This window comes from Pleurodeles waltl, chromosome 4_2 (genome assembly GCF_031143425.1).
Source record: "Pleurodeles waltl isolate 20211129_DDA chromosome 4_2, aPleWal1.hap1.20221129, whole genome shotgun sequence".
In the NCBI taxonomy this organism is placed as follows: Eukaryota; Metazoa; Chordata; class Amphibia; order Caudata; family Salamandridae; genus Pleurodeles; species Pleurodeles waltl.
In genome coordinates, this window is record NC_090443.1 from 365,693,464 (window position 1) to 365,719,755 (window position 26,292).

At 47.3% G+C, this 26,292-nt stretch overlaps 1 protein-coding gene across 2 annotated transcripts in view; it reads right to left on the reverse strand.

Annotated features, from left to right (window-relative positions):
• LOC138292723 (verrucotoxin subunit beta-like) overlaps positions 1-26,292 on the reverse strand; it is a 329,410-nt gene that overhangs the window by 265,826 nt on the left and 37,292 nt on the right. For both annotated transcript variants that reach the window (XM_069231459.1, XM_069231458.1), the window contains exon 2: positions 4,071-4,190. In XM_069231459.1, the coding sequence (XP_069087560.1) occupies positions 4,071-4,173 (103 nt within the window). In that variant the 5' untranslated portion in view covers positions 4,174-4,190. The remainder of the gene's footprint in view (positions 1-4,070; positions 4,191-26,292) is intronic.

Sequence of the window (26,292 nt, forward strand, 5' to 3'; positions counted from 1 at the left end):
TATTTTGATAAATTGGTGTCTCTTTTTTTTCATGTTGTGTGACTTTCTTATTTTGTTGTTTGGTGCTGTTAAATACTTTACACATTGTTCCTTTGCTAAGGCTTACCGCTTGCAGCCAGAGCTACAGAGGGTTGAGTTTAAGGTTCAGTATGCATACCTGACTGGACCCAAGATGGTATTTTAGAGTGTACTGCACGATATAGCCTCCCAGCCATATCATACAGTACACCCAAATCCTCACAACAGTGCTTCACCTAGTTCCTGGGAAAGGAAGGGTGCAGAAATCTGCACCTGGTAATTAGCTTGTCACACTGGACATGAGCTGGGACAGACTTGTTCCACTGTATCAACGGCACAAGCCAAACCTCTGAAGTCAACACTGGAGAGGCTTGTCTTTTGAGTTTTCACTGGAAGGGATTAGCCAGTATCGTGAGCTATGATTGGAGCTCTCAGAAAAGCTATTTCAACAGAAAACTTGAAATTGCCATATTGGATTGCCCCATATTGCTGTGCAGGATGGTTGTGACACAGATGGAGTGAGGATGTGGCATTCTGTGAGTGGCTAGAGGTACCTGTCTCCTAGAACTTTCCACCCCCACTTAAACAGAGACAGTTGTGAAGACACTGGAACTAGGAGTGACAACAGCAAAAGAATGCCCAGCCTGAACCCCAGGACTAGGATAGGTCTCTCCAGGGTCAGTGATGCTGGCCCTCTTACACCTTCTGAAGAACAGTTGGGGGAAAGGATCTGCTAGATGGTTCTTTTAAGACTTCAATGGACTGGTCCTGGACTCCTATGACTCATCATGTGGTTCAAGAAGCCAGGAGGCTCTGGGGCCATGGAAATAAAGCAGGGAGAACGCTGTGCTTGGTGCACAAGATCGCGGCACAATCAGGAGAGAGCACCAGGAGCCAGGCAGGGGGCATGGTAGGTGCAGGGAGTCAGAAAATCCAGCTCAATATGAAAAGCGCCCCTTTAGATGCCATAAGGCCTGCAGAAGAAGGTCCTAGTGGCTAGGCATAGGGCTTAAACATTACTTTATATTATATTTTGAATTATTTAAAATAATTTAACATAACTTGTTTCCTTTGGGGTTTATTTGTAGGTCCCTACACACACACTTACTTCCACTTTATTATAGTAGACCGATATAACAGAGGTGACGTTTCAGACCCGAAATTACCAGGTGTGGAGTCGGGTCTGTATAGTTATTCCTCATTTAGGCAAATTTAGGTGGAGGGAAATAGTATCCCTGCACCTAAATCCTGTGACTCTGCATAAGGCCGCAACAATTTATACTATGCTTAGCCTGCTTAAAGGACCACTATTTACAAAGACTGAAGAAGCGTGACACTTCTTTGAATGCTAGGCAGTCAGAATTCACTGCTTCTTAGAATAGGTTGGCTTTACCCACTGCTTGATTAGAATTCCATCCAGCAGACAAACGCTCTGAAATTATGTAAGCCAACATATTATTACTCACATAAAGATGAACTGAAAACTGAATTACAGATTTTTTTTAAATAGACCAAATTGTATATCATTTTTTAAGAATTACATTCATCCAAGCGTGGCATGCTGTTCATGTATGAATTAAATCATATTTGGCTGAGATCGACTCTATGGCAAGAGATTCGGTCCAGTGCCTAGGTGGTTGATTTTGGAAGCTGGGTTCTAACCCTGTCTTTGGCACTTTAAAATTGTGAGTTGTTGGGCAAAATCACTTAGGCCCTCATTACGACTTTGGCAAGATCGGACCGCCGGGCGGCCGCCAATGCAGCCGCACTCCCACCGCGGCCATCAGGAGATCCCCGCTGGTTTCCGTCCGCCCGGCCCAGCGGGGATCTCAGCCGCAACACAGGAGCCGGCTCCAAATGGAGCCAGCGGTGTTGCGGGCGTGCGACAGGTGCAGTTGCACCTGTCGCGCTTTTTACTGTCTGCATAGCAGACAGTGAAAAGCTGCATGGGGCTGTGTCAGGGGGCCCCTGCACTCAGGGGCACCCAGGGGCCCCGCGACTCCCCGTACCACCAGCCTTTTCCTGGCGGTTCAAACAGCCAGGAAAAAGCTGGCGGTAGGGGGACTCGTAATCCCATGGGCAGCACTGCTAGCAGTGCTGCCCTGGCGGATTAAATCCGGACCAATGTGGCGGGAAACCGCCGGTCCCGGCGGTGCGACCGCAGCACTTTCCCCGCGGACGTAATACTAGGGATTTCACCGCCAGCTTGCTGGTGGTGAAATCCTCCACAACAACCCTGGCGGTCCAGGCCGCCAGGGTTGTAATGAGGGCCTTAATCTCTCTGTAGCTAAAACATGTAAATACATGAAATTTAATAGTATAATTCAAAATGCGTAAACCCCGCTAGATGTATATGATCTCATACCATTACCCAAACCCAGGGGTGGCTCCTGTTGGGGCAAAGTGGCGGTGGGCACAAAACAAAGACAAACACATTACAAATAAAAAAAATAAAATAAAAAGGTACCTGACTCCACTCACTGCAGGCACAGGCTCCCAGCCTGCCTTTTGGCCAATCCTAATGCTGCTCTCATGCTGCTGGCAGCATGAGAGCAGTGTTAGGATTGGCCGGAGCACCCTGGCTTTGCAATCTCAGGCAGAATGGGAGCCTTTGCCTGGTCTCTCCAGCCCGGCAACATAGTGCTGGTTTGGAGAGAGCTCAGTGCGTAAGAGTGTTTGGCCACCCTGAGACAGCCGGCCAAACACACAAGCACACTGAGGGGAGTGCACAAACAATAATACACGCTGTTTATTATCTTTTTTATTTTTCAATTCACAGCTGCTGCTGCTGGCGGGGGGAGTGTACCATAGTGGAGGAGCCGCCGCTGCCTTAACCCTCCATTAACATGCAGTGCATTCTTGTTCTCCAGCAAGGTTCATGCTTTACAAGTATAAACACATACACACTTTTGGTTTTATCCAGTATTTTCCTATCTTTGTCTCTTGAAAACAATTCTGTCATTTAATCTTCAAGAAATGTGGGGTTGTGTCTTAAGTGTGGGTATAATATCCACACTCGGCTGTAGTTATGTGTATTATTTGGACCTCCTCTAATGAACTATCAGTAAGATCCAAAGGGCCCAAAATACGACTGAGTGCCGAGTATCTACCTTTATAAACTTCACTTTTTTTCTGATTAGCAAAAGCTATTACACTCTATTTGACCATCCTGACACACTTAAGTGTTCTCTTTGTTCGTGTTCTCTTGCTCTCATCTTTGTCTTCAGGCAATGGACTCACTGTGGAAGATAAGGCTTTTCGTTTTTTGTCCCTTCCAATTAACATGATCTTCTAAATAAGGATCCTGTAGGATAGCCCGCAAAATCTACCTGTACTGTTAAACTCCATTAGGAGGTGATGTGTTTTTGACCTCCTGCTACATCTAGTTGGCTTTAGTACTGGCGCCATGATGCCTTCATGCAAACAGACACTTTACATGTTCTTCATTCATTCATTAATGTTTAAACTAGGTTGTATGAAATGTGCATAATCTGCTTTTGCGTAATCGCGCAAAAGTTTGAAAGAATAACTCAAAAAGCAAAAGTGCCATTTGGTAATATATATGTTTGTGCCAAATGCGCTCCTGAGTCCAATTTGGACACAAGGACTCACTTCTCCTTAAAAAAAATAATGTACAAGTGCCACATACAGCAGCTGCTTGCGTTCTGGTTCGTTGTTTTCTTGCTCTAAAAGTTTGCTTAAACGGCGTATAAATGCATGATATGGCGTAATAGCACAATTTTGGGAATTTCGAGTAACAAGTGTAATGCACAATTACCGAACGTACGCAAGACTATGCCAGTGTGACAGAAATTTCCCCTCGGCCTAGCTGAAACACCTTCAAAATAGTCCAAAGAGGAAAGCTAGAAACGTGAATGCCACGTCTATATGCTTAGAGCCATAACAATGTTCTAATTCCGAGACTAATTAAATGAAATCAGAAGTTTAGATTTCTGAAAAAAATTAAGGAAATTGCGGAGGGCTATGTATATGAAAAAGAGTTCGATTAATTTGCATAATTCCAATTTATAGTATATATTGTAAATTTCTACCTGGAATCAAGGAATCATTGCGGCAGTCATACAGCATCGCAAGTTGAAGAGGCCGACCCAGAGTTGGTAATTTAATAATTGAAGAGTCTTCTTCAGCTGCCATTATTTCAATAGCTCACCCTAAAATCCAGAAAACGACATGAACATATATTAACATTATTGTGAGGGACAGAGATCGTGCAGATAAAGAATCCCCGATTACCAGCGAGCCTGTGCAGTACCTGGAAACCAGAATCATTTCTTTCTGCCAGCGTGACAGACAGAAGGCCTGTAGATTCAGAATCACAAAATATAGGCAGTGTGACAGGCAGTAAAGGCCCTGCTGAACCTGAACCTTCCTTACAGTCAGTCAGTGAAGACTCTGCAGAACCACAAAGACAAGCATTAGCAAAGCCGGCAGATCTGCCGTTCTCTGCCACAGCAGTTTATGGCATTTAAGGGAATTACTATATGTGAGACGATGGTCTTCGTTTAAGTACAAAATGCATTACTCACAGTGATGTGGGTTGTTGAACCACTACCCCATGCTCAAAGCTTTAGTGGGTAGAATACAAGTGTGAGTGAAACTATAACAAACCAATGGATGAAGAGTGGTGACTGGAGCACCTATAAGCAAGTAAATGATACATATAATTGTAATAAAATCTGGACTAGAGCCATGCCTACAAATATCTTAACCGTAACAACAGTTTTCAGCTTTAGGCTATTTTAAATTCACATGCTGGGCATTATTCTGTGATTTAGCCTGCTAACTAGTGGCTAGGCTCAGTGGAACGTCTTGTTTTTTTTTTGGTACCACCAGTACAATCAGTGTAACTATTTCCTTAAGTAGCATGAGCTTTTCTAGATTCACATAATAATGTGCACTGACTGCAAAGCAGTACTCCACTTATGTATACGGGCCTGAAGAGTGGCCTGTATCAAACTGATTTTCTTGTGCAGTCAGCCCTAGGTGCAAATAAGAACTGTCCAGTGACAGGTTCAGATAGATAAATGTTTTTTGCATTTGCAAACAATCTTAATTAGAGTTATTTGGTGAACAATTTTGTAACCATGTACAGAGTCCGTTTTAAGAATCAGGAACGTTTTATCGATTTCTAAAATGGATTTTACAAATGGATAACTAGTTGCTATTGTAAAGGGACATGTTATGTAGGCACTGCTTTCAAATAGCAATTCATATCCATATGTACCCAGGCTACCGCTGCTCACCCTCCCTCAAACTTTTTATAAAATGAACGTTATTTTTTTAATACAGTCCCGTTTAAGGAAGACGGGCTGCATATATAACAAAAAAAAAATCTTAATTTAAAAGCGATCACAACCATGATTGTCTGGTGACCCTTGCAGGCCAACATCTCAGTGAAGGGTCCAAATTGATTCACTCGGAATTTGTATCATATTGCTAGAATATCAATGAGGTAAGTCAGATTGTGGTTCCATCCAATTCAGAATTTTGCAAACCAACCTATTAGTGTACAGCTTGGTTCGTAAATCCCACACTGTTCCCAAACTGCAACCAGATTTTGCGACTAATATATTAGCCATCTGGCCCAAAGTTTTCTCACTGTAAATTTGATGGTTCACAATTTTTAAGGAGTGCTTCTTTGTAACAGCTGGCATGGATTCTCTCAAATCATAGAAAAATAGCACCGCTGTTCCAATATACAAGAAGATGCAACTCAAGATGCCAAAGGGAACTTGCAAATCACTTTGAACGATGTTGATTTCAAGTCTAGCCAATAACAATCCTAAATGAACTGATGATATGCATCGAGAAATGAAAAAAACGCCTCTGCTCAAAGCAGGTTATTGGAAATCTAAGCCCACAACTAGCCAAATATTTGTTTTAAGAATATCTCGTACATAAATATGTGTCAGTAAATAAAAATGAACCTTCATGAACTTTAGGATGACTGTTCATCTGCTTTTAATTAAGTTAGTATTCGAGGGAAGCTATGTTGAAACTTAGGGACATAGAAAATTATCTTGTGCAGTATGACCCTGTACTCAGAAACGAAATTACAGGAGCAGCTAGGCCTGAGAGGAAGCATAACAAAGAAATAATAGACACAAATGTGGTGAAACAAGGAAGTTGCTGGCTGGCATCCCATTTTGCTTTTATACCATTAGATTCCAAAAGGAACACATGGCTACCTCTATTGATTATTTCCAATCAATCAATCAGTGATGTATAAAGCACGGCTATTCACCCGCAGGGTCTCAAGGAGCTGTTTGTGGACTTGCTGCTCAGTCGAAGAGCCAGGTCTTGAGATCCTTCCTGAACTGCTTCAGTGATGCGGTCAGCCTGAGCTTGAGGGGTAGCTGGGCTGCCAGGTAGGAGAAGGATCTTCCTCCTGCTGTGCTTTTTTGGATCTTAGGAACGGGTTCTAGGGCGAGCTGGGAAGGACAGAGATGTCTGTTGGGTACGTTTAAAGCAAGGTGGTGGTTGAGGTATGCCGGTCCTATGTTGTGCAGTGCCTTGAAGGTGTGTATCAGGAGTTTGTATGTGATGCACTTGTTGACTTGGAGCCAGAGTAGGTCTGTGAGGTGGGAGATGTCGCTGTGTTGAGGGATGTCCAGGATGAGTCTGGCTGTGTCATTCTGGATTCTTTGTAGTCTTGATTGTAGTTTCCTGGTGATGCTGCCATAGAGTGCATTGCTGTAGTCCAGTTTGCTAGTGACGAGTGTGTGGGTGACTGTCTTCCTCGTGTCAGAGGGTATCCACTTGGATATCTTTCGCAGGAGTCGGAGGGTATGGAAGCATGATGAAGAGAAAGCGCTGATTTGGCAGGTCATGGATTGAGAGGAGTCCAGGATGATGCCCAGATTGTGTGTGTTGTCTGTGGGGGTGGGGGCTTTTCCCAGTGCCCTGGGCCACCAGGAGTCGTTTCAGGTAGAAAGAGTGGCACCGATTACGAGGATCTCTGTCTTGTCCGAGTTGAGTTTGAGGCAGCTGGCTTCCATCCAGGCGGCACCTGCTCTCATCCCGTTGTGGAAATGTCTCTTGGCCTTTGCAGTCCTCAGACAGGGAGAGGATCAGTTGGGTATCGTCGGCGTAGGAGACTATGTTTAGCCCGTGCTCTTTTTTTTTTTTTTTTTTATCTGTTTATTAAACATTGTACATAAACATTCTTACAATACATTATTCAGGATTTTACAGTCTGCATATATTTATAATCTAGTACGGTGCAGTTGCGTTTTTTTGTACAGGAATACAACTTGAAACTGTGTAACTGGTAGCTAGGGACATATCTGAGTACCAACATGCACGTTTTAATTTCGAGAGTAAAGATGGGCCACGCCTGTAGGAGGGGATGGGGTGAAGGGGGGGGCACATCGGTTATGTGTGTAAATAAGCTGTGGAGCTGTTGACGGAGTTGGGGGGGTGATGGGACGACCCGCGTCCAAGGCGCAGTGAACGAGACAAGATACCGATTCCGAAGGGACACTAACTGGAGATAGGCATCCTTAAGCATCACAATTGTTGCACTGATATAAAATATAAGGGTGTCAGAACTAACTAATTGGAAAGCCGTGGAGGGGGTGTATGATGTAGAACGGGGAGGCAATTTCGGAGTGTTGGATACCTCAGGGGGGTACGTATCATCCCTGGTTTCTATGCTCACCACAAAAATGTCCCAGATTTCGGCCCGCCCTGTATCAGGCCTTTGTGTTGTAGCTGGTGTAATGTCTGTGCCTCAGCTACCGAACGGCTATGCAGGTCGCGGAGCCAGGCTGTGTGTGGGGGAGTGTGTTGGGCTTTCCAGTGCATAACAATCAGGCGCTTAAAGACAGCGAATGCTAAATCTATAAATCTGTGTAGGTGTTTGCTATCCTTAGTTCGGTGACGTATGCCGAGCAAACAGGATTCAGGTGTGGGTGTGAGAGTATGGCTTGCTATGTCTGCTGTGGTATCAGTGATTTGTTGCCAGGCCGTGTTGATTGAGTGGCAGCTCCAGACCATATGATAAAAGTCAGCCGCTGGGGTGGCACATCTAGGGCACGCTGGATTTGTGTTCGAGTACATCCTTTGAATGCGGGCCGGTGATAAATATGAGTGGTGAATATAATTAAATTGAGTGTATCGGAGTCTAGAATTGTGGGACACACTCTTGATCAGTGTGAGGGCTGCCATCCAGGCTTTTTGTGATAATGGTGTCGGGAGAACGGCATCCCACCGTGCTTTTGCGTGCGTCAGTTCTGGGCAGTGCTCTGTTAGGAGCCCTTTGTAAAGTTTAGTTATGATGGTTTTTGCATCTCCTACAGTGAAGATTGCAGTGAGCATATAGGATTCACATGGTTCTGCATTACCGGGGCCCCATAGATTGGTAAGTAGGCTTTTAATAGCACTGTATGTCAGGAAGGCTCCTGAGTGCATGACCCCTGCGGTCACAAGTTCTGCGAAGGTGCGCATTGTGGAGTTTGAGTAATAATCCCCCACGTTTAATGTACTTATGGCACGCATGTCATGGTGTAGTGAGAGTGCATGGATTCCCGGTAGTTGGGACAGTGGCAATAAGGGGGAGTAAGGAGGTGTGGGGGTCTTTCCTTGGACGTATCTGTGCCAGCAAAATCTCGCTGTTTCTAGCAGAATGGACTTCAACGGCGGGCGTTGGGGGCCAGTCTGCAGTGAAGTTAAGATCGTTTGTGGCGCAGTGTATGCGCGCAGCCCTATACTTTCTGTGGGTGGAGGTACCCTGAGCCATGTGGTGAGCCAGAGCAGCTGAGCCGCAGCGTAATATAATTCGAAGTTTGGCATGCCCAATCCTCCTGCTTCCTGTGGGTATTGTGTTATTGATAGTGTTACTCTGCGCCTGACCTTGCCCCAGAGCAGGTCTGTCAGTAGAGAGTGCAGCTTGTGGAAGAACGCACGTGGCAGGGATAACGGGAGGGCAGTGAAATAGTATAGGAACCGAGGTAGGATGAGAATTTTTGGCTATGGCTACCCGGCCCATGGGGGACAGCGGGAGTGAGCACCAAAACGACAGCGAGCTTCGGGTGGATCTCATTGCTCTGTCAGGATTGCCCTCTTTTAGGTCAGCAATGGAGTGATAAATTTGTATGCCTAAGTATTTGAAAGTTGTAAGCAACCATGGTAGTTGATATTGGGGCAATGTCAAGTGAGATTTACTCGTCACGGGAGTAAGTGGGAAGATGCTTGACTTTGACCAGTTTATGCGCAAACCGGAGGCTAGTGCGAATGAGTCCAGCAGTGACATTACTCCTGCCATGGAAGTGGAATGGTTACGCAGGTATATTAGGGCGTCTTCAGCATATAAGGAAATAATGTGATATGTATTAAACTCTAAGATGCCCCATATGCAGGCGTTGCCTCGTAGTTTGATTGCTAATGGTTCCATGGCTATTGCGAATAGTAGGGGGGATAGTGGACAGCCTTGTCGAGTGCCTCTACCTATGGGGAATGCTTCCGATATAACTTGACCCGTCTTGACACGAGCTGTAGGTTTAGAATACAGTGTTTTGATCCAGCTGATGAAGCCGTGCCCAAAACCAATTCCTTTTAGTGTGCGAATGAGGAAGTCCCAGCTTAGTGTATCAAATGCTTTTTCTATGTCTAGGGAGAAGGCCGCTGCTTCTGTCTCCGTAACGTGATGCATTATGTGGATTAGTCTTCTGATGTTTAAAAAGGTGCTCCTGCCTGGAATAAATCCCGACCGATCGGAGTGTATTAAGTTTGGTAGGTAGGGAAGTATTCTATTTGCCAGGATTTTCCCTAATAGTTTACAATCTGAGTTTAAGAGCGGTCTGTATGATTTCACGTCTAGGGGATCGCGCCCCGGTTTTGGAAGCACGACTATCAGGGTTTTGCGCATAGAGTCAGGGAGTTGTATCATATTGCGTGCTTCATTGAATACCTCCAAGAGTGGCTGTAAAAGGAGAGCAGCATGGGAGCTAAAATACTCTATTGGAAGGCCATCTGATCCAGGGGTTTTGCTGCGAGCCATTTGTGACAGGGCTAGACGTATTTCTTTGATAGTGATGGGGCTGTCTATAGTATCTGTGTTGTCAATGATTTGTTGATTTTGGGGAACCACCAACAGTATTTCAGCTAATTCTCTTCGGTTGGGGGGGAGGAGGTGTGTACAAAGCTTGATAGTATGTAAAGAAAGCCTCATTAATTTCCACCTGAGTGTTGATGATGTTACCTGAGTTCAAGCGAATCGCACCTATGGTCGAGGATTGTGTTGGTTGGCGAATCAGCCATGCTAATAGTCTGCCCGATCTATCTACCTCGGCATGCTGTTTCGTTATGTAGTGTCTGTAATCATGTTTGCTTAACCTAGAGTCTGCCTCCCTGTAGTCTGTTCTAAGTGAGTTCAGTGCTGCTAATGCAGATTCACTCCGGGAGGCTTCTATCTCAGCTTTGCGGAGTTTAATATCTAGTGTCTGGAGATCCTTAGTTGAGTGTCTTCCTAACCCCTACTGAGGCTGCAAGGCAATGTCCGCATATTACCGCTTTGTGGGCGTCCCATTCGAAAGCACAGGATGATGTTGTGTGTTTATTCAGGGAGAAATAGTCAGCCAGGCACTTGGATAACTCCGCTTGAAAGGGAGGGTCTGTAAGAGCTTCTGTCTGTAGCCGCCATGTTGGTATGCGAGTGTGGGTGCGTCCCCAATCCAGAGTTGTATAAAGCGGGTTATGGTCAGAGATAGAGCGGGCTAGGTACTCGGATGCGCTTACTTTTGGGGCTATGGATGCGGATGTAAGGAGCATGTCTATTCTGGTGTGTAGTTTGTGGACAGGGGAACAGAAGGAACATTAGCAATGTGTAGGGTGTCCCAATCTCCAAACGTCCCTTAATCCTTTATTGGAGACCCACTTTGTCAGGTCTAGAGATGTACGGTTGGCCGGAGCAGTGTCTAGTGGGGGAAATGAGCGGTCCATGTGAGTGTCGAGGACACAGTTAAAGTCCCCCCCCATATGCTGTCCGCCGTAGGGTCGCTAAGGTTGCCAGTTGTGAGTGTGCTCAGAAAGTCACTTTGATTTGTGATCGGGGCGTATAGTGCTGTCAGTGCTAAGGGGGAACCATCTAGAACGCCTTCCAATATCATGTATCTACCGTTTGGGTCGCATTGTGTACGAGACATGGCGAATGGTACCCCTGGGGCGATCCAGACCGCCACCCCACGAGCAAATGTTGAAGAAGTGGTACTGTAGAGTTGCCCTCTCCATTTTGAGCGTGTGCTTTCCAGTGTGGATTGGGATAGGTGTGTCTCTTGCAGTAGAGCTATATGTATCTGGTGTCTCCTGAAAAAAGTGTAAATTTGATGCCTCTTACGCCATGCTGCCATGCCTCTTACATTCCATGTGAGTATCTTATATTTTGGGGTATATTGTTGAGTTTGAGAGGTCATGGGGGGTTTATAAGTTTAGCTAGGCGAAGGTGATATGTGTCGCCTCTCCCTCTTGTAGTGTAGACGTGCCCGCTCCCCTCTGAGATTAGCCAGTTTGTGCCCCTGCTGTTGATGTACATGGGTCTGTTGGTGTGACAGGTATAACATGGTTTGATGTAAGCGTGGTCCCAATTAAGCAGCATGGAAAAAAGCCCATGTATGAAAAAACAAACAGAAACTATATATAACATCCACTGAGGTTGTGGCAAAGCGAGAGAAATTCTGGCAATTGCCAGCGTAAAGGAACAGTCCATATGGAGCGGGGGTGCTGGAGAACATTGATTACGAGTCATTAGGTTGCACAGACCATGTTTCTCTTGGTATTAGGTCCGCCACCCAGGACCATGATTAATTAGAGTACAGAGTTAAGGGGTTCCTGGTTCTGCCCCACAGGCCTCTGGCAGCCGCACGGATCAGGCGATATCATATTGTGATGAGCATGACACTAATTGTACGCTCAGGTGGTTCATGGTTCTCTATCAAATGTCGTCTGCCGTGCACGGAGTGAGAGTAGGGCCTCGATCAGAGTCCGCCGAATCCGAGTTTACTTCCTGGTCTGGTTCACCCTCGGTTTGAGTGGATAGGGTTGTTGGTGAGGTGTTTACAAAGCAAGACGTTGCCTGTAGGAGAAGAGAGCGTGCCGTACAGGAAGAATGTACGTGAATCGTCTTGCACACGAAGTTTGGCCGGAAACAGCAGTGCGTATTTGATGTTGTGTTCGCAGAGGCGTTCCTTGACCCGGTAGAAGGAGCTGCATTTCTTCTGCACCTCCGCTGTGAAGTCTGGATAAGCTGTGATCACTGCATTGTCGAATCGTACGGGGCCTGATTTGTGGAATAATTGTAGGATAAGGTCTCTGTTGCGATAATTCAGGAGTCTTGCTATCAGCGGTCGAGGCTGTGCACCCGGAGGGGGGGGTCTGCCCGGGACTCTGTGGGCTCACTCGATTGAAACGTATTTCGGTATGTTATCCTTGAGAATTGTATCAGCGAGCCATTGTTCTATAAAGAGTTCTGTACAAGGTCCTTCAGCATGCTCAGGAAACCCCACTAGTCGCATGTTGTTACGTCGTGACCTACCCTGTGCGTCCTCAGCTCTACGTTTTAATTCTACGACTTCGGCTGTTAGATGAGTCATCTGCTCTCGGAGGTTCTTCACATTTAGGGGGAGAGACACATTATCTTTCTCCAATTCCTTGACCCTGTCAGCCAGCGTGTGTTGGTCTGCACGCAATACGTTTACATCTTCTGCAACTGAACCTATTTTGGCTTCCAGGGTAGACTTGGTGTCAAGGATAGCTTGCAAGATCTTTTCGAACTACGTTGTATGTGTTTGCAGCGTAAGTTCCAGTTTCTGTAGAGCCAGTTGCGTGGCGGATTGGGCCTCGGAGGAGGCGGGGGCAGTGGGATCCATACTAACTGAGGGTGCACGTGGAGTTTTCGGTTTAACCATTTGGTGTCTGCAGCACTAAGTGGACACTAGTGGAGTAAGTACAAATGTAGGATTGATGGCTTGCAGGGGGAGGTGTTACCACACTGTCCTTCTGATGCTAGGCGTGGATATTAGTGACAGTGACGTTTGCAGTTTGGATCTCGGTGTTTGGCTTTGTTTTTTAGTGCTGCGCCCCGGTCCCGCCTTATTTCCTGGCCGCCATTTGATGCCAGATATGCCTTGTGTCCAGTACTGTGTCACCCAACAGTGACGAACTTGATGCTTGGAAGACCGCGTGACCAAGGTGTGAGGAGTGCTCTGTGCAGTTAGGGCAGCGGGTGTATCACGACAGTGCTCCAGTGTGCCGTGAATACCGTGGGTCGTCTGGGCGGTAGCGGGTCAGCAATGGACAAGTTAGTAAGGGCCTGGGGCAGCGTCAGATCCCCTCTCAGCCAATAAGGCCAGGTATGGTGACTCTCATGTCCTATCTCTTTCGCTGTCCATTACGCTTGGGTAAGCTCCGTGGGGGGGGACAGCGACCTGCCCCTGCACCGCGACCCGGTCCACATCGCCGAAGGATGTGCAGCTCCCCATGGTCCCCACCTCACGTGGGCGCCCTGGGCCAATCAGGGGGGTCAAAATAAAAAAATTGTCTGCCCCAGTCGGTGTGGTTGCTGTGGCGGCCGTGTATAGAAGGCCGCTTGTTGATTTTTGGAGGCCTCAGCGCCCTTGGGTCACGCCCTGCTCAAGTGTAGTGTTCCAGCGCCATGGGGGCCTCTGTGTTGATCCTGGGAGCCGTCCGGTTCAAGGAAGGTCCACTTCAGGCCCAGCGCCGCGGCAACTACTCTGCCTCGGGGGGGGGCCTCCTCTGAGCGCTCAACCGCAGCGCGAACTCTGGGGCGCAGGCCCCCCGCCCACCATCGCGTCTGGGTCGTCTGCGGGCCCCACCACCTGAGCGCCGAGCGCTAGAGGGCCGGGGGTGGAGTTGGGCCCCAGTCCCAGGTGGCTCACTCACCGGCCGCAGACGCGGGCGCCATCCAGACAGGCTTCCGATTTACTCCCGGTGCAGGAGGCAGTCCCGGAGCGGGTCGTTGCTCCGGATAATGGTCCTGGGCAGCTGGGCTAAGGGCGCCTGCTGTGAGGACGGTGTTAGGCGCCGTTGACAGGATACTTTAGCGGGCTAGGCGCGGAGCTGCAGTGTTAAGCTGCTGCTCCGGTCGCCATGTTGGCCACGCCCATAGCCTGTGCTCTTTGATGATCTTGGCAAGCGGGTCATTTAGATGTTGAAAAGTGTTGGGCCGAGTAAAGATCCTTGGAGCACTCCGTGGCATGTGTCTTTGGGTTCTGACGTGAACGGCAGTAGTCTGACACTTTGTGTTCTTCCGGTGAGAGACAACCTGATCCAATCCAGTGCTTTATCTCGTATATACCGGCGTCGTGTTGTCTGGTGCAGAGCAGAGTGGGAGACGGTGTAAAACGCAGCAAAGAGGTCGAGGAGGATGAGTGCGGTCTAGTATCATGCATATATCATTGGTGGCTGCTAGGTGTGTGGTTTCAGTGCTGTGGTTACTTCTGAATCCGGATTGGGTTGGGTCTAGGATTTGGTCTGCCTCGAGAAATTCAGTGAGTTGCTGGTTGATGGCCTTTTCTGTTACATTGGCTGGGAAAGGGAACAGAGAGATGGGTCTGTAGTTTTTCAGCTCCATTGGGTCGGCGGTGGGTTTCTTGGGCAGTGGGTTGATCTCGGCATGCTTCCAGTCTGATGGGAAGGTGGCGGTCTAGAAGGATTGGTTTATAGTTCGGCAGAGCTCTGGTGCTATGGTGGCACTGGCCAGGTTGAACATATGATGAGGGCACGGATCCGAGGGTGCTCCGGAGTGGATGGAGTTCATGAGTCTTTGGGTGTCCTCTTTGGTGATGGGAGTCCAGGAGTTCAGGATCTGGAGAGGTGTTGGGTCCGTGGTGGTGGGCTGTGCAGGCGGGGTTTGGTTCCTGAAGCCTTTGTAAATGTCCTTGATTTTTTGGTGAAAGAAGGTGGCGAGGTCACTGCAGATGTTTTGGGGGAGGAATGGATGAGGTGTCTGTCCCGGGGTTTGTGAATGATACTGCTGTGCCTTTTCTGTTTTAAGCAGTTTATTCTATGCTCCCTGAATACATTCCAGTGACATTACAAACTCACTTGAGGTCTACTGCAAATCAAACGATGTAAAGATAAACATCGTCAAGTGAAAAATGATGGTTTTTGATCAACAGGAATGTCATCAGCCTATGGGTATGTTACGCAGGAGAGTAAGTGCTGTGATGAAGTGAAGATAGAGCCTTACTTTGGAGTACAAGTGGCCAACACCAAGTCAGAAACAGAATATCCAAGTGGTAGTATTGAAAGTGGAAGAAGCGTAAAATGTGGCCATATGGTTTGAAAGGAAGCCTATTAACACTCTTGGGGCTATCCCAAAAAATCTAATTGTTATACTTTCAAGATGGATGCCATGCTGCCTGATCCAATATGACAGCCACCTTGAAAGTACAGTATATAACATAATGTTTTCACTATGGGGTGTTATGTTGCGTTAAGGTGGCCACTTTGTTATGTCAGGCAACATGTCGGCCATTTGAAAGTATAAATACATTCATTTGAATCAGTCAAGATAATCGCCCCATTGCATCAATGCTACGTGGCAGCCACCCTAAAAATATAACAAACAGACTTTCAAACTAACTGTGTGCCATTTTTGGCTTTGTTAATGTCAGTGCTTTTTAAAAGCAATCAGCAGAGGCAAGTGTGAGAAAAGGGTGGCAGGAGAATGGATGGTGGTAGAGAAAGCCAGGGAAGGTGCAAGACAGCCAGAGAATAAGTTAGGCACCATAGTTTATAAAAGGAGAGTCACACTGAGCAGAAGCGTGTGAGGGCCAGTTGGAGGGAGGTTGGGGGAAGAGTGACAGGGTGTAGGAGTTTGGAGGATCAAGGGAACAAATGCAATCCTGCTCTAAGTACAGAAAGCCAGAGGAAGGAGGAGGACATGCACTTTCATGGAGAACTAAAACATAAACAAAACAAGCATTTGCAATGCAATGGGTCTAGCATTTGCTTGAGTTAGAGTTATTTGCGTTGTAAATTCATAACTGGACTTTTTTTGCCACATAAATTGGTCAACCCTGCCTCATAATTTGATATGTTCCTGGCACATCCTTCCAGGGTCCCTGCATATAATTAAAGCACTTCCATTTACCTTCTTCCTCTATGCAGCCAAAAATAAAAATATTGCCATTTAGCATCCTAAATAAAATCTGCCATGCTAATTCCAATAGAATACAACTTTCACCACCCTAAGAATAATATTAATAACAATAATAATAATTTTCCTGATAAAACACACTGCTACAACACTGTAAAGGCAAAGGGCATGACTCGTAGGGTTGCAGCGCAGTGCTGTGTTTGCACAGTACCTGCAACGTCAAAGCCACTTTTTTGTGTTTCACCTGATGTACTAATCTAGAGCAAAATAAAGAAGCAGTTCACAAGGATTTGCATAAGTTCTATTTAATTCATATTCAAGAGGCAAACTTCCTCTAAAAATCCTTCCACATAGGTGAGACAGAAGTGTCGGAGCACGCCTCCAGGGGCAGCAGAACTCAGCATCTGCATTTGCCTGAAAAATAGCAGATTGAAAAGGGCCATGAGCGATAGCATCACCAGTATATAAAATTGGTGCCTGCTCTCCCATATACATGCAAGCACCACACACGCAGTGAATTGTGTCCCTTAAGGATAGCTTCCAGTCTACAAATTATTGCGGAAAGCTTTATTGCAATCACTTACCCTGCAATGGTTTGCAACCGCACAAGCAGTTGGAAAACACAGATGCACTTCCTTGCGAGTAACAAAAATGGGTGAGGGGTGCACCTTTACAGCCACATTTGCGTTCATCGTAAGAAGTCACATGTCTACTTTACTAGTCCAAAGCCATTTACTGATTCACAGTGCCACATTAGGAAATTACTATTTTATTTTTCTGCAATCCAGCCTAGCGAAGGAAAACATGTCAAAGCCCATGACCGGGTCCAAAGAGGAACCAGATTGCCGAGGAAAAATAAAACCTCAGCCTCTGAAGACCCGTGTCTGGGAGCATAGCTTCAATAAAATAAGTGGGGAAAATGTACAGTGGACCTCTGAATGCAATTATGTTCACAAGCATTCCAATAAAAGGCCCAGAACAAACAGCCTAGAGTCCTTTAATGCATAAGCTTTGCTGCTTTAAAGTGCAAAAACACACAATTTACAGGAAAAAAGACAAGGGACGAGGTGGGGGGGTGGTGGGGACGGCAGACAACAGCAGAGGGCGGAGGTGTTGGGGACAGCAGGCAGTGTGTGTGATCTTATTCAAAGCACCACGGCCACCATGAGCACGAAGGAGAGACACAGAAGAAAAAAAGAAGTTCACTCACATAAAACTTATTGGCAATTGTGTAATAAACCTGTAACAGGGTCGGTCCCCAAGGCGGTAACAAAGCAGCCTCAAGGCGGGATGAAAGTAAAGCATTTACCAATTACATCAAGTGATCTTTGAAAGGCAAGCCCACGAACGAATGAAAGTGATGGGTGTGGCTGCCTTGGTGTTTTATGTGCAGTGCCACCTCCCCTCCACCTTGGCAGCAGGCGGTAGGCTCGGGTCTGGGTACGGCCTGCAGGAGTGCCAGCAACTCCGGGAGGAGTGCGCCGCAGCTCTAGGGTACGGCGCACCCAGCAACAGTTAATGCACCAGTGGGCTGATGTCCTGGACCATGAAACGGACCTGCTCGACTTGCTAGGCATGGAGTTTGCGGGGCTCGGTGAGTAATAATTAAATATTAATTGTGTTCTATGCTCATAGTTTCTTCCCTTGTTTTTGGCGCTTGCTTGGGCTGATTAAGATGTAATGCAGAGACTCCTCCTGTGCCCTGTCACAGATAGTCATAGTTAATATTAGCATTAGTGAGTTAGCATGTTCTCTCACTACTTTGTGTCTTTATTTTTGTAGCTTGTTCTCTCACTTCTCTATGCCCTTATTTTTATAGCTCGTACAGTGCCAACTGCCAAGCAATCTCCCAGTGATGCGTAGTAGTTTTGCGAGCATGCATCCAGTCTATGCATGGAGAGATGGAGAATGAGATGAGAACTGTAGAAATCATTAATTGCAATTTATTACAGTAATTCCAAAATGTAGTTTAGGAAATTTGGAATAGGGTTAGGAAATCTGGAATAGGATGGTCCATGATACTATATACATTATTATACAGGCACTATGAACCTCTGACATAGAAATGTTACTGCATTTGCCCTTTTCTTTAAAAAATGAGTATTCTTGGAGAGATTATTTATTAACAGTACCACTAATCTTTTCTATTTTTGTCCTTACATCATTTAGCATCCAGGGGCAGGAAGAGGACTGATGAGGGAGGTGAAGGTACCCCCTCCACAAGTGCTAGGGCAGATGGCTCTGCTGGCCCCAGTAAGTCCTCCTGTTTTTGTTAATATTAATATTTATTTCCCTAACTTTTACCACTACACAATTAGAATTATTTTCTACCTTTTTACTGTGCCTGTCTCCTAATCTTTTTCCAACTCCACTTCGATTTATTTGTTTTGTTAATTCCTTTTATGCCTGCATTATCCTATCTACTTATTTTCTATATTTCAAGTTTCTTTACTTCAAACTGTCTGGCTGTACTATTCCGTCTGTAGCTTCCTTTCTTCTGCTTTGTCAGCTTTCCCTCTCCCCTTATATATCTTATCTTGCTGAGTGGTGGTAAGGCTCAGAGAACCCATGTACTCAAGACTGCATGCCCAAGTAAGGTATTCTAATCATGTTTGATAAGAAGGCTTTATTTATCTTGCTCCAGCTCAATCATTAAAAAAAAGGGGAAAAGGGTGTTTTTGAACATGCTCATGTAATTGTTTGTACTCTCCAATGTTGTGAATGTATTATTAGTAAACTATCAGCTGATGACCATGGTTGGAAGTATGAGGAAGATGGCCCCACTGCATTAGCCAACAAAGACCATATGTTCTTCATTGACCAATTCATGCACTCTTTTATTTCTCTTGAAACACTCAGATTCATAAATAGCTAGGTCAATCATTAAAAAAAGGGAAAAAAGTGTTTTTGAACATGGTCATGTAATTGATTGTACTCTCCAATGTTGTGAATGTATTATTATTATACTCTCAGTTGATGACCATGCACCATGGTTGGAAATAGGAGGAGGATGGCCCTATTGCATTAGCCAACCAAGACCATGGCCCTCATTATGACAGCGGTGGTAATGACCGCCTACCGCCGCCGCAATGGCGCCAAAAGACCGTCGCCGCGGCTACCTGCCTTGCGCCATATTATGACCATAGCCGGAATTCCGCCAGAAAGATGGCGGAATTCCGGCTGTGGCCATGACAGTGGACGGTGGTAAGGTGGCGCTGCTGCCAGCAGCAGCGGCGCACCAGTATACCGCCGCAGACCGTATCATGACCCATTATACGGCCTGGCGGTGTTCTGCTGGCGGACGCTGCTGCTGGCAGCAGCGCCCCATCCCGTCTCCTGCCGGAGGACCCCCTCACAAAAGGTAAATCGGGTGCTTCAACAGGGGAGGGAGTGTTGTGTGTGTGTGTGAGGGGGGGTGTATGTTAGTGTGTGCATGCATTCGGATGTGTGGCGTGTGGAATGTGTGTGTGTGTGCATGCATGATTGTGAGTGTGCGTGTATGTTGTGTTGTCCGAATGCATGGGTGCTTGTATGTATGTCAGTGTGTGTGGATGTGTGTGTGCATGGATGTATGCATGCGTGGGTGAATGTGGGTATGAGTGTGTGTATGCATGTGTATGATGGTACGTGAATGTGCGTCTATGTCGTGGGGTGTCTGGAGTGGGAGGGGGAGGGTGGGGAGGACTGTGGTGAGGGGTAGGGGTTGGGGGAGACCCCTATCAGTGACAGGGAATGAATTTCCTGTCACTGATAGTGCCTACCACCATGGTTTTCATGGCACCATGGCGGAAGGTGGGGTCATAATCCTTCGGGTGGGACAGTGACGACCGCCTGGCTGGAGACTGAAGTCTCCAACCTGCGGCTGTTACTGCCCTGGAGGACGGACTGGTACATTGGCGGTTTGGCTTGAGCCAAACCGCCAATGTCATATTTTGGGGAAGAGTACCGCCAGCCTGTTGGAAGTATTCTTCTCCAAAATACTGCCGTCCACCAGGGTCATTATGAGGGCCCATATGTCCTTCATTGACCAACCTTTGCACCCTTTTATTTCTCTTGAAACACTCAGATTCATCAATAGCTAGTTCTGCCCCTCCCTTACCAAAGATTCTTTTTTTTTACTTGACAACCTGGCTTTTAAAAAATTGCCAACCAACAAAATGCCTCCCTGATATTTTTATAGAAGAGAAGTCTGTAAACCGAAATATAGTGATGTAGTGCGGTTGGATTTTGCTTTTACAATAAAACAATAGGGGGGCATATCTGGAGTCTAAATTATGTAATGTTTTTTTCTAGCTGCACCAACCACCAGTGCCAAGACCAGCAGCGCCAGCGCCAGCGCAGATGCGGCTGCGGGAGCAGATGAGGGGGGTGTCTCGGCGGCGGCAGTGCCGGTGGTGGTAAGTCCTATTGCTTGTTTATAGACAATTAGTAATATACTCACAAGGGTGTACTAGTAATGTTGACTCACTCGCTTTAGCAGATGCGGCAGGAGTTAAGTATTAATGGCCTCTTCTATCTGCAACTCAGCAGAATAAGGTTCATAAAATGTACTTGAACTATGATGTATTTTGGGTGAAAAAGAAGTGAAAGGATGTGTGGATGAAAGGGTGCATAATAATCAGTTAAGTATTAATGGCCTCTTCTATCTGCAACTCAGCAGAATAAGGTTCATAAAATGAACTTGAACTATGATGTGTTTTGGGTGAAATATAATATGTGAAGGATGTGTGGATAAAAGGGTGCATAATAATCATATACGTGGGTGATGAGGATGATAGGATGCATGGGTCAGTGAAGGATGGATGAAAGGATATACAGGTTAAAGGCTGCCTACGGGTGTGAAAACATGGGTGAAAGGATTCCATGCCTGGATGGGTAAACGGACTCCTTGGGTGGGTTGGATCTCTTGGAAGGATGAATGGGTAAAAGGATGCATGGATGGATATTAGGTAAATGGATGCTGGTGAAAGGTTAGATGAGAGCCAAATTTGGATGATTTTAAATGACGAAGGACTGGATGAGAGAATGTAAAGCTTAAATGGTGTGTGTCAAAGCCAAGGGTGAAGAATAAGAGTACTAGAAAAACAAATTTGCAATGATGAACAGATAAAAGCTTGGAATGAAGAAACAAGGGAGCTCTTCTGAATAGGTGCGTTCTTCTCACCTACTTTACTTGCTTAGAAAGGTTTTTATCAAAGGTTTAATTCAAAGGGTTGGATGGTATTTCGGAATATTCCCTTGACTCACAGTATTTGTATAAGTGAGGCAAGTAATATGCACCCCAGCATCCCAGCATCCATTAACCATCACCTCCCTTCCTCGCTATGGCCTTTCACCAGTGCCCCCCATGATGACCTTACAGCTGCATGGTTTAATTTGGCAAAATCTGCACTGCAATGTTGGCTGTGCAATGTGCGTCTCTCTGCTTAAGTTAAGTTAATGTGTGTTGGAATCTGGCCCTGTATATACTATATTAAAAAAAGATATAGGTGGTGATTTTGACTTTGGCGGTCTTCTACCCGCCATATTACAGGTACTGCTGGATTTCCGCCACACTTTTGGGGCAAATCCAGCAGTAGCCGTGCTGGTGGGCAGAGGCGCTGGGTCGGTTTTGCCCGCTGGCCCCTGCCTGAAGGACTCCGCCCACAGTATTACAAGCTGTAATATGGCCTGGCGGTGTCCTGCTGGAGTTGCGCTGCCAGAGCAGGAAGTGCCCCTTCTTGTTCCCTGCCGGACGATCTCCTTCCCGGACCAGGTACGTTGATTGTCCGACATGGGAGGGGGGTAGGAGGGGAGGGGGTGTTGTGTGCGTGTGTGTGTGTTGTCTGCGTGTGTGCATGATTGTGTGTATGCATGGTTGTATGCTTGTCTGAATTTAGAAGAGAGTGCGTGTGTGCATGTAAGTGTGTATGCGTGTGTGTATGCGAGTATGAGTGCTGTGGTGAATGCGTGTTTGTCTGCGTGCGAGTATGTGTGTTTGTCTGCATGAGTATGCGTGTTTGTCTGCATGTGAGTATGCATGCTTGGATGCGTGTGAGTAGGTGTGTTTTTTTTTGGATGGGTGTGAGTATGCATGTTTGGATGGGTGTGAGTATGCGTGGTTGAATGCGTGTATGTGTGCTAAAGTGAATCGAGTATAGATGCGTGAGTGAATGTGTGTATGTAAGTGTAGATGAATGAGTGTATGCGTGGTGCGTGTGGGTGTCTGTGCATGTGCATGAATGCAGGGAAGGGGGTGAGGAGTAGGGGGCTCTGTGTCTGGAGGAGGGTCGGTGGAGAGGGGTAGGGGGTGCTGTGTCCGGAGGAGAGGTGGGGTGGGGGTAGGAGGTGCTGTGTCTGGAGGGGGGTTTTGTGCTTGCTGGTGTGGGTGGGGGAGTTGTCTACTGGTGACAGGGAAGAAATTCCCTCTCACCTGTAGCCTTTCTGCCAGGGTTTTCGTGGTGGTGCTACCGCCGCAGAAACCCTGGTAGAAAGGTGGATCCTAATACCGCCTGCAGTCTTCTGTGGACCGCCAGGTCAGAGATGCACATCTCCGGCCCAGCGGCTCCGACCGCCATGGCGGTATGAGTGGAGATGTGGCAGGTTGGCAGAGGCCAACCCACCACACTCATAATGTGGTGGTCTTCACCGCCAGCCTGTTGGGGGTGAAACTGCCACCTTTGCCCTGGCCGGGGTCATAATGACCCCCATAGTGTGCACAGAGTCCAGGGGTTCCCCAGAGGCTTAACAGAGGCTAAAGTAGATAATACTAATGCTATCTTTTGTGGTAGTGTGGTTGAGCAGTTAGGCTTATCAGAGGGTAGTACAAAGCATTTGTTGTACATACACAGACAATAGAGGAAGCACAAACTCAAAGACTTAACTCCAGACCAATGGTTTTTATTTAGCAAAAATATATTTTCTTTATTCTTAGACCCACATGATTCAAGTTGCAAGTAAGTACTTCAAAAGATTTTTATTTCATTCATGTATCAACAGTACTTTGTTTGAAATCAATAAGTTGTACAGTTTTTGAAATATTGGCAATAATCTGTTTTAAAACTTTACACAGTGCAGTTTTCAGAAACAGTTCCTGGGGGGAAGAAAAGTTAGATTGTTTAACAGGTAAGTACAACACTTACAGTTCCAGTCTCCAGGGGTTAGGAAGTCCACAGGTTGGGGTTCAAGCTAACACCAAACACCTACCACCAGCAACACGGAGCCGGCCGGGTGCAAAAGTCAAATTGTGGGCAAAATTAACATGGGCTCCTAAGGATACTGGGGGCACTGGGTTTCAGATCTGCAGGCAGGTAAGTATCCGTGTCTTTGGAGGGCAGACCTGGGGGGTTTAGAGGAGCACTCGGGGGCCACAAGTAGCCACCAAACATACACCCTCAGCAGCACTGGGGCGGCTGGATGCAGGGTACAAACAAGATGTCAGGTCGCCAATGATTTTCCATGAGGGGACCCCGGGGGTCACTCAGAGGCTGCAGGCGAGGTCCAGGGGGTTGTCTTGGGCAAACCACAGGCTGGACAGGGAGGAGGGCCGCCTGCAGAACGTTGCTGCAACGGGGGTCAGTTTCACCAAGGTCTGGGGGCTGTGGGTGCAGTGGGTCTTTAGGCGTCAGTTATCTTCGTCCGGAGCTTTCGTGGTCAGGGGGGTCCTTGGGATTCCCTCTGCAGGCATCGTTGTGGAGGGGTGGACAGGTCAACCCAGGGTGGGCATTTGCTCGGAATCACCTGGGAATCCTCTGTAGTTGGTTGGGCCACCTGGACTTGGGCAGCGGGTGTCGGGTGCAGAGTGGTTAGGACTCATGCATTCGGAGTGAGGTTGGAGTCCTTAGTTGTTGTTTCTTCTTGGACCGGACAGCTGTCCACAGGAGTTCTTGGTGCTTTTGGGTGCAGGGCCGTCCTCTGGAGCTTGGCTGAGGTTGCTGGTTCCACTGGATGCATTGCTGTTCTTTTGCAGGTTCTTTGAAGCAGGAGACAGGCCGGTAGGGATGGGGCCAAGTCAGTTGCTGTCTTCCTTCTTCTTTGTTGGGGTCTCAGCTTAGCAGTCCTTCTTCTTCTTGTTAGGTCACCAGGAAGCTGGTGAGCTAGGTTCAGGGAGGCCTTCAATCTGAGACTTAGTGGCCTTTTAGGGGTTAGAGAGCAGTAGCCAATGGCTAATGTCCCTGAGGGTGGCTACATCCTCCTTGTGCCCACTCCCTTTGGGGAGGGGGGCACAAACCTAATCCTATTGGTCCCTGTCCTCCAAACCAAGATGGGGGATTCTGCAGGGAGGGGGTCACCCAGCTCTGGAAACCTTAGGGGTGGTCCTGGCTGGGATGGTCACTCCTCCCTGTTTTCCCTAATTTGCACACCGGACTTGCTGCCAAAAGTAGCGCTTTGTTCGGGGGGTGGGCAGCTCCACTAGCTGGTGTGCCCTGGGGCACTGTAATCCAAGGCTTGAGCCTTTGGCGCTCACCGCCAGGTGTTACAGTTCCTGTAGGGGGTAGGTGTGAAGCACCTCCACCCAGGACAGGCTTTGCTTCTAACCACAGAGTACACAAAGGCTCTCACCCCATGTGGTCAGAAACTTGTCTGAAAGTGGCAGGCTGGCACAGATGGGTCAGTCCTACACTAGCAGTGTGGCTAACATTCAGGGGGCATCTCTAAGATGCCCTCTGTGTGCATTTTTTAATAAATCCCACAGTGGCATCAGTGGGGGTTTATTGTGCTGAGACGTTTGATATCAAACTTCCCAGTATTCAGTGAAACCATTATGGAGCTGTGGGGTTCTTAATGACAAACTCCCAGACCATATACTCAATATGGCTACATGCACTTGCAATGTCTCAGAATGGACTTAGGCACTGTAGGGGCATTTTGCTCATGCAGCTATGCCCGCACCTGTGGTACAGTGCACCCTGCCTTAGGGCTGTAAGACCTGCTAGAGGGGTGTCTTTCCTATGCCACAGGCAGTGGTTTGTGGGCATGGCACCCAGAGACGGGTGCTATGTTGACCTTGCCTTTTTCTCCCCACCGGCACACACAAGCTGCAAAGGCAGTGTATATGTGCTGGGGGAGAGGCCGCCTAGGGTGGCATAATACATGCTGCAGCCCTTGGGAACTTTCCCTAACCACAGGGCCCTTGGCACCATGGGTACCTTTTACAAGAGACTTAAGTGTGTGCCAGGGTTGTTCCAACTGTGGAAACAAAGGTACAGATTTTGGGAAAGACCAGTGGTGCTGGGGCTTTGTTAGCAGGATCCCAGCACACTTTCAAAGTTGGCATCAACAGTAGGCAGAAAATGGGAGGGGGGGCGACCAAGCCAACAGTGGCACTTTCCTACAATGTGTCAAACACTTTTCAATGCATGGTAATGCAAAAACAAGGTGTGTTTCCCTTTCCTCCCAGTGCCCACTGGGTCAGTTGCTTCCTAGTACTTCACTCCTTTAATCTTTCTTAAGTTCTGACCCAGCGTTCCAAATAATTTGAAAAATCAAATTTTTGCTTGTGCCACATTTTTTTCGCTAAGTGATATAAATATAATTCTTCATCATCACCATCATCATCATCATCATTAGCTTTATTTCGGTAATGAACATACCATAAAAGCTCATCATACAATACACATATAAAAAATAAGTAAGAACTACACAAAACACTATAATATAAAACACTCTGGCCCTCATTACAACCCTGGCGGTCCAACAGGCTGGCGGTGCTTCAGAGGGGATTACGACCGCGGCAGTAGCGCCACAGTCGCACCGCAGGGGCTGGCGGTTTCCCGCCACATTTGCCCCGGCGGTGATAATCTGCCAGCAGCGCTGCCCAGGGGATTACGAGTCCCCCTACCGCCAGCCTTTTCCTGGCAGTTTGAACCGCCAGGAAAAGGCTGGCGGTACGGGGAGTCGCGGGGCCCCCTGACAAGGCCCCGTGCAGCTTTTCACTGTCTGCATAGCAGACAGTGAAAAGCGCGACGGGTGCAACTGCACCCATCGCACTGCTGCAACACCGCCGGCTCCATTTGGAGCCGGCTCCCATGTTGCGGCCCAGCAGGGATGTCATAATGGGCACTGCGGAAGTGCGGCCGCATTGGCGGCCGCACAGCGGTTACAACTTGGCGGGCGGCGGTTGCCTCCCGCCAATGTTGTAATGACCCCCTTTGTCT